Source organism: Lactuca virosa, chromosome 9 (genome assembly GCF_052849685.1).
Source record: "Lactuca virosa cultivar CGN04683 chromosome 9, Lactuca_virosa_CGN04683_v6, whole genome shotgun sequence".
NCBI classification, from domain to species: domain Eukaryota; kingdom Viridiplantae; phylum Streptophyta; class Magnoliopsida; order Asterales; family Asteraceae; genus Lactuca; species Lactuca virosa.
The window spans coordinates 67,328,797-67,340,622 of NC_136434.1; the positions used below are offsets into that span (position 1 = coordinate 67,328,797).

At 34.6% G+C, this 11,826-nt stretch overlaps 1 protein-coding gene across 3 annotated transcripts; it reads left to right on the forward strand.

Annotated features, from left to right (window-relative positions):
- Positions 1-1,690: 1,690 nt before the first annotated feature.
- LOC145137133 (serine/threonine-protein kinase STY46-like) lies at positions 1,691-6,292 on the forward strand. Of its 3 annotated transcripts, XM_079071269.1 has the most exons (17): positions 1,691-2,107; positions 3,001-3,115; positions 3,213-3,304; positions 3,391-3,495; positions 3,626-3,680; positions 3,789-3,899; positions 3,995-4,045; positions 4,220-4,386; positions 4,476-4,583; positions 4,659-4,732; positions 4,827-5,002; positions 5,104-5,199; positions 5,319-5,399; positions 5,504-5,557; positions 5,635-5,769; positions 5,954-6,043; positions 6,126-6,292. In XM_079071269.1, the coding sequence occupies exons 1-16, from the start codon at positions 1,899-1,901 to the stop codon at positions 6,011-6,013; spliced, it is 1,689 nt and encodes a 562-aa protein (XP_078927395.1). In that variant the 5' UTR covers positions 1,691-1,898; the 3' UTR covers positions 6,014-6,043; positions 6,126-6,292. The 3 variants fall into 3 exon arrangements, with proteins under 3 accessions (XP_078927395.1, XP_078927394.1, XP_078927396.1); XM_079071268.1 differs by having other exon boundaries at positions 1,692-2,107; positions 5,954-6,292; XM_079071270.1 differs by lacking the exon at positions 1,691-2,107 and adding an exon at positions 2,142-2,219 and having other exon boundaries at positions 5,954-6,292.
- Positions 6,293-11,826: the final 5,534 nt, after the last annotated feature.

Genomic DNA, 11,826 nt, shown 5'->3' on the forward strand with positions numbered 1-11,826 from the left:
ATAACGCCCAAAAACGCCCCGGTGGGCGTTGCCCATACCCAGCAGTCTTAGAAAAATCACATTTAAGTGATACATCTCACGTTAAGAGCTTGTAAGTTGTAACACTTGATGTTCTCAAAAACAAGTTTGCATAAATATATACCAATAGCACGTTAAGATTAAATGTTGACTTTAAATGGATACACATACTTTCATGGGGGTGTTCGGACATACATTTTAAAATGATGATTTTAAAATGACGAAGAAATTTATGTTATTAGAATGACTGTAAAATTTTAATTTTGAAATGTTGACGGATAGAAATCCTCAACCAAAAGTTGAAAGCTTAAATGACATGGTATCACACCCAAAAGTTGTCACTTCATCATCTTATGTATTTATATAGGTAATTTTTTTTTTTTATGAAATATACCGTTTTAAAATGGTCCATTGCAAGCCAAACGGTCGAATTTTTCCCGTTACCATTGCAACGCGAACCCACGTAAGTCGTAACGCCGGAAAATGTGCACTCGGGGTAGTGTTTCCCGCATTGTAACATTGGTATTGTATGTCACTTCAGAAAAACGCGGTTGGGCGTTACCCATACCCAATAGTGTAAAAGAAAAGGTACATAGGTAGATTTAATTTTACTCTTTGATGGTTATCTTTATTTCAACGACTATAAAATTGATTATTAGACTCTTAGTTAAATAGATAATCAGAATCGATCTATTTGTCCATATATCATAAACTAATTATTTTTTATTTTAAATTGCAACAACTAAATATTCAATTTCAAAACACACATACACCATATTTATAAACCTATGTCGTATGTACATACATCAACATAAACATATGTACGGATGCATAATGAATACATACATACATACATATATGCATGCATACATGCTTAAACTCCATGAAAGTTTGGACGAAACTTGTTTCCCCCTCCCATTTTGACACACAAGTGCGAGACATATTACACTTTATATGGGTGTGTTGGGTCAAGCTCGTACACAAATCGTACATTGTTTACCCTAGGAAGAGCATGTACCACGCCAATAAAGGTTTGGTTGACCGATCCCAACTTGGTCAAACTGTTTTGTGGTTTATATGTGTTCCATCCTTATTACTGCTTATAAGATACCAATCATCATCCGATGATGACCATATCATGCTTCTTTTTGTCCATGTAATTTCTTGTAGAATTGTATACACCTACACATGTACAAGTTTTGAGAGAATTTGAGCCGATTGCCATATAGATTAGGAAGATGACCTAAATAATACATCACGCATGAGACCACATTTGAAACATATAAGTATTCCGAAACTGACCAATTCCAAAATAGATGACCATTTTGTTATATATATACTTTTTTGACAAATAAATGAAAATACAGGGGTGCTTAAAGTAATGATTTCACATATGAATCTTTCAATTGGATATCGATGGAGTTATAAAAAAAACCAATAAAAATGGTGAAGTAAGGCAAAAAAGAATGGCTTGAATCCACGTCGATACCCGCTCAATGGGTGCGCATTACGCCATTATCGTTTTCCCCAGATAAAAGTTGACGCCAAATCTTGATTTCCAAGAGATTCTTGTTGTAAATCTTGTATTTTATGCTGTAAATGTTGTACTGTTATCTGGGTTTAGAGCTTTTTGCTCTGGAATCCAGGAACTACCATATATATAAAGGGAAACATTGTTGAGCAGGGCGGTATTCACCATTGTTAAAACTTTGTTTTCTTGTGCTTTAAACTGTTTCATTACTGTTGTTTAGTGAGCACGATTTTTGTCGTTGATCTTCGGTTTCTTCGTTGTGTGTGATTGTTTGATTCATTTATGAGTAGTTTTTGGATGTAAGCGAGAAGCTAGTTTATCGTGGTTAGGGAGACGTTGTGGTGAAGGAATGGTGATGGAAGGAGGAGATACCGAGAGTTGTTGTAGTAGCAGAGCTTCGGAGGCGTCGCCGGCAGCGGTTGCGAGTAGGAAGCGGAGACCGAAGGTAGAGGTTTATCAGGAGGTTCTTCGCCGACTTAGAGAGTCGGATTGTGAAGAGGCATGTCAACCTGGTTTTGAAGATCAGCTATGGTCTCATTTCAATCGTCTTCCTGTTAGGTAATTTTGAATTCAGTCGTCTGAAGCCCTAAATTTCTCTTCATTCGAGTGATTCGTTATGGAATTTGTCAATATATTGCATCATCAAATGAAGACAATTCTTCAAAACAAGGTGATTATGTCAAAACTTACTGCAATTCGTCAGATGTTCAGCTGGTATTTTTTACAAACAGTTGGTGTACGAAATTCACATACTAATTTTATCCCGTTTTTGAATTTGAATCCTGTTCTTCTACAGTTTCATTCTTCTTTTGGAATCTAAAGTACGTTAAAATTCGTAAAGCATAATTTCAATAGTAGAAAAGGCAATGATGTGTATATTCTTAATTTCTTATTACCTACTCTACTCCATCCTTTCAGGAAAGATAGATACTTTGACCATGGAGGTGAAAACCGACCAATTTCAATTTTCAACCATTAAACTTGATGTGCTTCATAAATTATCTCGACAAGTTTTGCATTAACCTTTTTCACCCACTACTAGAATTGGAAAATTTCTTCTGTTGAATCTATAACACATTTGGAGCTCAAGTTATCTCTAAAGAATACTATATTTGACCTTAAAAGCTTAAGAGTGCATATATTTTACTCGAAATGGACAAAGTCTTGTTTTTTTTATGTTCACGAGTCTAATTTGATGGCAAACTTGTCGTTTTCAAATGTTTTAAAATATACCCAAATTATTGTAGTAGTTGTGGAGAGCTTGTTGTTGGGATCTTTAGTCAAAAGCAGATTCTCAAGTATTTTAAACAGTAAATTTATTCTTGTATCCCCTTCACAAAGCTACAATTACTTAAATTTACAACAGTTGATTTCTTGGGATCCAATGATCATAACTCTGGTGCAATTTTCTTCATCATTCTTATCACTAATATCATAAAAAATCTTTGCAGATATGCATTGGATGTGAATGTTGAAAGAGCACAAGAAGTTCTTATGCATAAAAAGTTATTACACATGGCACATGACCCAACTACTAGACCTGCATTTGAAGCTCGCCTTATTCAGGTATGGAAAATAATAAATAATAAATGTATTAATGTAATATAAAGGGTGTTGATTACTTGATTTCATGTACAAAGTTTTAAAAAACTTTATCATGCAGTTTCATTCTAGCACTGATGAAAATGGTGGTGAGTCTAATTCAAGCTATACAAAGAAAGATGCTGAAATATCTATCTATCCAGTCAGGAAAAGGCATGATTTGAAAAATTAACACCTAAATCTTGCTTTCAAGTTATAACACAAAAGAATATTTATTAAAAACTTTTTTTTTTTTACAGCAATCATCCACCACCTGCATTTGGTGTAAAATCTGCTTTTGAGGCCAATAAATCGAATCAAAAAGGTGGAATCAAAGTTATGAGTGCAAACCAGCACTTACTTCGGTAATATTTCTGAAAGGTTTGATTCTATTTGATCATTATGTTTTTGTTTATTTGTTTTTTTGCTCAATTTTTTTGTGTGTATTCTTAATTATTTTTGTGATATAACAACAAGACTTTCAAAATCATGTAGGCCTTTGCATGAAATTACAATCTCAACAAATGATAAGCCTAAACTCCTATGTAAGGTAATTACATTTCCTTTTTTGTTTACTTATAAATACATTTATATACAACAGTTATTGTATTAAATATTAACTAAAACTATAATCTCCTTTCATTGTGATTGTATTCAGTTGACTTCACTTCTCTCTGAGATCGGTTTAAATATTCAAGAAGCTCATGCCTTTTCAACAACTGATGGTTACTCATTAGATGTCTTTGTTGTTTATGGTTGGCCTTATGAGGTATTTCACTATATTTATGTATTAAATATGATAAAAAAATTGTCAAAATTTTAATCCTTTTTCAGAAATTGTAATTTATTTCCACATATTTGTAGGAAACTGAGAAACTCAGAGATGTACTAGCAACAGAAATACCAAGGGTTGAGGTGGTCAACCTCCTACCTTTTTAGAGCCATTTTTTATGATTAGCATTAGGAGGGCATTTTCGTCTTTTGCACAAACAAAACATCTAGACCAAGTCTTTATTCCACCTTTTTGGGTGGGACCCTAAAACCCTATAACCCTAAACCCTGAACCCTAAACAATGAAATTGACTGCAGGATATACCATGGTCAAAAAATTCACACGTGTCACCTTTTAAGGAGTTGGAGAAAAAGAATTTTCAAGAAAGTGTAAAGATGCCTGTGGATGGGGCTGATGTTTGGGAAATTGATGTTAAACTTTTGAATTATGAATACAGAATTTGTGGTGGATCATATGGTGATTTGTAAGTTAAATTTATCCACAAGTTATGTATCATAAAATTCATAACTACAATTCCATTTTTCTAATTATTATTTGTTTCTTTATACACAGGTATAAAGGTACATATTGTACTCAAGATGTGGCCATAAAAGCTCTCAAAGATGAGTATTTAAACGAAAATGCGAAGAGAGAATTCGCTCAAGAAGTCTATATAATGAGGTTTGTTACATTCATTTCCCCTCCCTTCAAGGGCTTTTTAGGTATTTTACACTTTTAAAAATTTTCACCTTGCAGGAAAATTCGGCACAAAAACGTTGTCCAATTTATAGGTGCATGTACAAAACCTCCAAATCTTTGTATAGTTACAGGTAATTAATTATAAATAATTCCTCTTCACCATAGAAAATAATTTTTTGAATTTTGAATTTTGGCCCTGAAATCTTTTCTTTTTTTTTTTTTCAGAATATATGACAGGTGGAAGTGTGTATGATTTCCTACATAACCAAAAAGGTCATTTTGATGTGCCAGCTGTACTCAAAATAGCAATTCTTGTTTCAAAAGGAATGAATTACTTGCATGAAAATAACATAATCCATAGGGATCTTAAAAGTGCCAATCTTTTGATGGATGAAAATGGAGTAAGCAAACTAAAATTCTTCTAAATTGCTTCATTTCTTCATTAATTCATATTCCTTTTTTTTTTTAATTTCTTTAAATTATTCTGCTTCTTTTTTCACAGATTGTTAAGGTTTCTGATTTTGGAGTTGCTAGAGTGCAAAATAAATCTGGAGTTATGACTGCAGAAACTGGAACTTATCGATGGATGGCTCCAGAGGTTATAATTTTTTACCATAATATAAATTACTTTAATAAATTATATTGTCTATATTGGTAAAAAATATATATATATATATAATATGTTTTAACAAAGGTATAATATTTGTATTGTTGAAGGTTATTGAACACAGGCCATATAATCATAAGGCAGATGTCTTCAGCTTTGGCATTGTCTTGTGGGAGCTCTTAACACGGAAGGTTTGACCAAAGTCAAAATAAAAAAAAATAAAGAAAATGAAATTTAATATTTGATCAAAAAGACGTAAACCGACTAATCTTTATTTTATGGGCTGACATGGCAGCTTCCTTATGCAAACTTGACTCCACTTCAGGCAGCAATAGGTGTGGTCCAGAAGGTATATATGTTCCCATAATTACCAAAATGCCACAGGTTTAGTGATGTTAATTATTTGAAATATTGCCTTAAATTTAGGGTTTAAGGCCTGTGATTCCAAAGCATACTCATCCAGGGATTGTGGGACTACTTGAGCAATGTTGGCAGCAAGATCCGTCTTTGAGGCCGGAATTTTCTGAGATAATCACAATCTTGATGAATATGTCTAAGATGGTAAATATTTAGGGAGATTTTCAATGATAAGGGTATTTACGTCTTTTCCACACAGCTCACGTGTCAACTATTTGGTTGTGACAAAGAATTGTAATTTTTTGTCTCGTTCACATCTGTGGCATGTCTTTCTCTGTCTGTTGTGTGTTATGTTATGTCATGTGTAAGAAATGGGGCCTACATGTAGGTACTAGAAGAGAAAAGATCTATCAAGAGAAGAAATATTGTAGAAGCGGATGATGTATGATTATCACCACATCCTTTGAATAGTGCTTAGGTAACTTCACGCACCTTTCAATAATTTAGTTATGTTAGTTGTGTATAACATTGTTTCTTGTATCATCTCTTTGGGTTCCTAGACTATGTGAAAATGAATTTGGGTAGCTATGAGGGAGAGGTTTTTAGCAATGCTTGTGAAAAGTTGTTAGTATGATGTATAAACATATAAGCATACACGGGCGTACGATTTGTATCTATAATGTATCATATATCGTTATGAGAAGTTTGATGGAAAGATTGATCGGAAGTTATTGGAAAGATTTTTTTATAAGACGAATTTTGTTGGTGTTTTGAAGGAAATGGTATTAATGTATGTGATTTAAAATTAATCACAATAGTGGCAAACACGGTCGATTCGTAGGAACTCGGTTTAATCGAACTTAAAACCAAATATCACATTTTAGTTGAAATACAATAGTTGTAGGCGAGGGGTTTGAATTATTTGGAATGCAATGTCTTCCTAAACGTATCTTTAGGGTGGTCGGAAGTGATGACAAGGTCTAATAGCTTTGATTGGCTGTTTTTTTCTCATCAACTATATATATCAAATATCTTATTGAATGTAATCTTTACTTAGACATAAGTTGCTATGATACCAAATAAGTTCTTGGCAAGGCATGTGAGTTGAAAGTATGTCTTAAAATCACAAAACAAAATGAAGACAAGGAAAAAGTGATACGAGTTAACAAAAGACATGTTGTTGGGTGTTTAACATGGAAATTAGTTATGTAAGAGATGCATGGGTTTGGCTATAATTTAAAACAAAGTAAACAACATGAGGCCTTAAAAGATTTCAATGAATTTTGTCTGTGGCAAAGGAGTTCACAATTGAAGAGATAATTATTTGGTTCGAGCCGGTCTTCGATGGTATATAAAGGGTAGCTAGTAATTAGGGTAATGTCTTTTTTGCGGAGGAAGATCAAGAGGACATCATATCAATTGGGTGAATTTGTATTAAGGTGTCTCATGTGTTTAAAGAGTCTTAAATTTATAAAAGGAAATATGAGAATCGGGGAATATTACATAACTAGGCAAATGTACCTAATTGTATAATAGTATAGTTGAGGTAAGACTGAGTTCTCGAACATTAGGGGAACGGGTAGATTAATTCAGAAAGTTCATTATCAATTAAATTAAAAACACTATATAAATGTCAAAGGAATGAGTTTTTGAATCTAAAACTTCGAACTTCAACACCAAGAGCAACAAAGAAAACAAAACAAACTAGAAAACAATTGCAACAAGAATAATAAAGATGTTTTCACCCAGATTCGATTCCCCTTTAAGTTATCGCTGATTCATAGAAAGTGCAATAGACATTGACTGTTATTCACTGATTCTTTAATTTCATATTATGCAAAGAAAGTTGTTTGGAATTTCGCCAATGAGGTCCAGTTCAAATATGCGGAGACACACTTTAGTTTTCACATCCCATCCCTAGGGTTTCTTTGGGGTAATGGTGTCGATTTCTATGTCCAAAGCAGTGAAACCCATTAATGGGAAACTGTGTTGCTAATGATGTCGTTATCTCTTCGGAGAGGGATCGAACCCAAGTTCATTGGGTGTTATGGCATACTGCACTATCGGATGTCACTGTCTGTTACATCAAATCATCGTATGTTTTAATTAGTATTGATCAAGAATTAATTTGGAATTAATTTAGTGGTCAAAAGAGACTAATTAAATCTATGGGGACTAATTATGATAATTAGTTATATTTATATGTGTTGGGCTTATGATCCATGTTGGACCAAGTTTATGTATGGATACATAAAGAGTTGGGCCACATGAACCATGGATCATAAAATCCATGGGTATGGATTTGGGTTATATCCATGACCCTAGAAATCCCACATATAAATGAATACTTCATTGCCCAAAATCGCAACTTGTATCTTCTTGGAGTTCATGGTGGTTTTTGTGTGCATGGAATTCTCTCTCAAGTTCATCCTTGTCCATGATGTGTTGTGATTCCACTTGAGGCTTCCACACTATTGGGGCTAAGCTCTTTGAGGCCAAATACACCAAGACTTCAAGTTTCATCAAAAGGTATGTTATGCTAACTAGTATCTTATATGGTTTATGTTAAATGCATGCTAGTTGTAAGATTAATACCTTGGAAACCATTTGCATGTATAATTAGTGAAAACATAGATCCAAGGTATTTAGGGTTGTATGTGCACCATAGGATGTTGTAGTATACTAAAACCCAACACACATTTCACTGTCAATCGGACATTACTTATGTACAACTCTGATGTAATAACTAAGGAATTATAGAATTAACCACTAAAGGTCTTTTATGTTATACTAGTTTACAAAGATTGAATGACTAAGTTTCATTTGATAAGTGGTTTAATCCCATAAACCGTTTCCTTTGTATAAGTGGTTTAATCCCATAAACTGTTTCATTTGTAAAAGTGGTTTAATCTCATAAACCGTTTCATTTGTAAAAGTGTTCTTAGTTATATCTGTTCTACAGTAACAACCTTAGTATTAATCATGGAGAGTATTCTATTATTCATAATACTGCCTTGTGGTTTTAAATGTTCAAAACCAGAAGTACAATACTTGATTTCATGATACATAGCTCTTACTGTAAGTAAAAGCTACTGAAGGTATATCTGGTCAGGATGTAATTAACTTTTCTTACTGTTATAAGAGAAGTATATTACTTTGTAATTCACTCGTTGTTTTATCCATGTGAGTCCTATCAACCATACTAATATGACGGAAAAGCCTGCAGCGACGTTCTTCAGGCGTCGGAACGGTATGATATTTGACACCCTAGGCCTGCCAGCCAAACTGTAGCGAACAGTAAAGGTGCGGGATTGTCAGTCCCATATAGATCTATACACAAATTCACGCTCTCCCTACAAGAGATTCTGGCTAATAGTTCAGGACTTAAAAAGGTCGTACTTAGATAAGCACACCGTGAAGGGTCTCACAAATTTATTGTTTCAACGAGATTTCCGATGTATTATTGTTATTACCCGATGAATGCTAACTCTGGTACTTTGTATCGTACCCTTGGTTAATGCAAACCCGGTAAGATGTATTATTACCTCGAGTTTACTAACTCGGGTACTCTGTATAGTACCTTTGCTAATGCCAACCCGGCAGAATGTATTATTACCCGTGATTGCTAACTCTGGTACTCTGTATATCGTACCTTTGTTAATGCAAACCCAATATGATGTATTATTACTCGTGATTGCTAACTCTGGTACTCTGTATATCGTACCTTTGTTAATGCAAACCCGGCATTACCACGTGTTTGCTAACCCTGGTACTCTGTATCGTACCTTTGTTAATGCAAACTAGGTATGATGTATCTTTACTTCTTTAATATGTTATTCGTATATTAAAGGTATTATACATATCTTGGTATAGTTGAATGAATTTTGGTAATTTCCTTGGAAAGTATACAGTTGTAATTCATACTTGTATCTTTAGTTTTGAATGATAAATTATACCTATTATAATTTATATGTTCTATCTGATTAGCATGGTTTCTAATGGATGAACACCTTTGCTCAGCCTGATACAAAGGTGAAGATACCAAAAGGAGTAACCTTTGGTACTCATATATGTATAATATATATATATATATATATATATATATATATATATATATATAATTAAGAAGGAAACGACCTTCGGACAAACAATACAATCCTAATTCCACATCCAAACAAGGAAAAGGATATAGGATAATTCATTAGTCCTAAGCCCTTCAAATCTTATTTATATATTTATACATATATAAACATGATTTTGGCATTTATACTTTGAAATAGCTTATAAAACATTTTTCAAAGAATTTAACGGAGTTTTTACATGACTTTAAAGATTTAACATGACTTCACGTTATTTTGGAAGTATTTGATAATTCTTAAAAGCATACGGAATCATTTTGTGTGATTATTATCACATACAGTTATTAACACAATTTAATATTGTGTTAAACTTGTATTCCCCCCCTAAAAAGTATTTAAAAACCATTGAAAAGGTAAATTATAGGGGTATGAACTCACTTTGATAAGCGGTGATTTGGGCAGCATTTCGTTTCCCTTAAAGAGTTTATTTAACGAGAAACCGGCTCAAACCGGGCAGAGTTTCGACAGGAGAGAGGATGAATTCTCTAGAATTCCGGGGCTCCAGGGCTTGCTTCGGGCTTTAGACGCGATACCGGGGCCTTCGGGGGTCGTGAGAAAGTCGAGGGGGTGAAATGGTGCAAAATGGGTGAAAAATGGGGTGAAAAACTCTTCTTATGCGAGGAGGCTCGCACCCTTTATATAGGGGTGCGAGGGTTCGGCCGAGGAGGACAGGTGGCGAAGCGAGGGTGAGTCAGCAGCCACGCGTCGGTCAGCAGCGAAGCCACGTGCGAGGGTTCGGACAACAGGCTCGCAGTGGCAGTCTCGGATTGGACCATTCTTCGGTCCAGTAGAAAGAGGCCACGTATGCGAAGGAGGGTGTCCGAGGGGTGTCTCCGGGGCATCTCATGCGAAGCTGTTCGCTTCTAAGTGGACCTTGGCTGCGGTCCAATCAGGAGGTGCCACGCATGGGTTCGGTCCACTCAGCAGCTGCCACGTGCGAGGATGACGTGGCATGCGAAATTGCCCGGTTTTTCCCATTTTTTCTTTATTTTTGTGTCAAACTTGCGAAAATCATAACTTTCGCATACGAGCTCCGTTTTTGGCGTTCTTTATATGCACGCGTAGGTAAAATCATACTCTACGACTTTCGTTTAGACTTTGTCGGCTAATTTTGAATTTATTTTTAATATTATTATTTTAAACAGACCGGGACGGGAATCCGTTATAAATTCATAACTTCTTCATACGACGTCCGTTTTTGTATGTCTTTTTACCGTTGTACTACTACCGACGAGATCTTCAATTCTCGTTTAGGTTGTGTCGACTAAAAATCGCTCGATCTTTATTTCGAGTTTTTAGCTGTACACTGCTATACCGCAACTTAGAAAAATCATAACTTCCTCATACGAAGTCAGGTTTTTCCGTTCTTTTTATGAAAGTTCTCGGTTTAACATAAACTACAACTTTCATTTAGATTGTTAAGGCTAAAAAGCCTTTTATCGAAAATTCAGTTTTTACACTGAACAGTGTTTTGCCGGTTTTGTCGCGGATTTTCGATTGGTCATAACTTCTTCGTTATAACTCGGATTTTAGTGTTCTTTATGTTTTTGGAAACCTTGTTACAAACTCTACCACTTGGTTTATCCCAATTACGATTATTGATCAATTTATTTTTGACCAAAATTTGACTGGTGTCACATTATCCCCCGTTAGAGGGAATTTCATCCCGAAATTAAGTCTAAAGTGATACTCATGGACTAGGTCTAATCTTTCCTTCCCAAGTGAATCCAGGTCCCTGGTTTGTAATCCAGCGAACCTTCACTAACGGGATAAGACTTAGCGTGGTTCTTCAGATTTCCCTATCCATGGTTTATTGTTTCTTCTACAGAGCGTAGACTTTTATTTAACTTGATTTCATCGAGTGAAATAACAAGTGTTTTATCGGATAGACACCTCTTTAGATTTGATATGTGAAAGATGGGATGAATGTTATTAAGTTTTTGTGGTAGTCTAAGTTTAAAAGTACAAGACCGATTCTAGTAATAACCTCAAATGGTCCTATGTACCTTGAGTTTTGTATTTCACGCTTTCCCAAGCGCATCTTGTCCTTTCAGGGTGAGACCTTCATATGACAAGGTCATCAATCCTGGAATTCCAAGGGTTTTCTTTTATCGAATCCGTA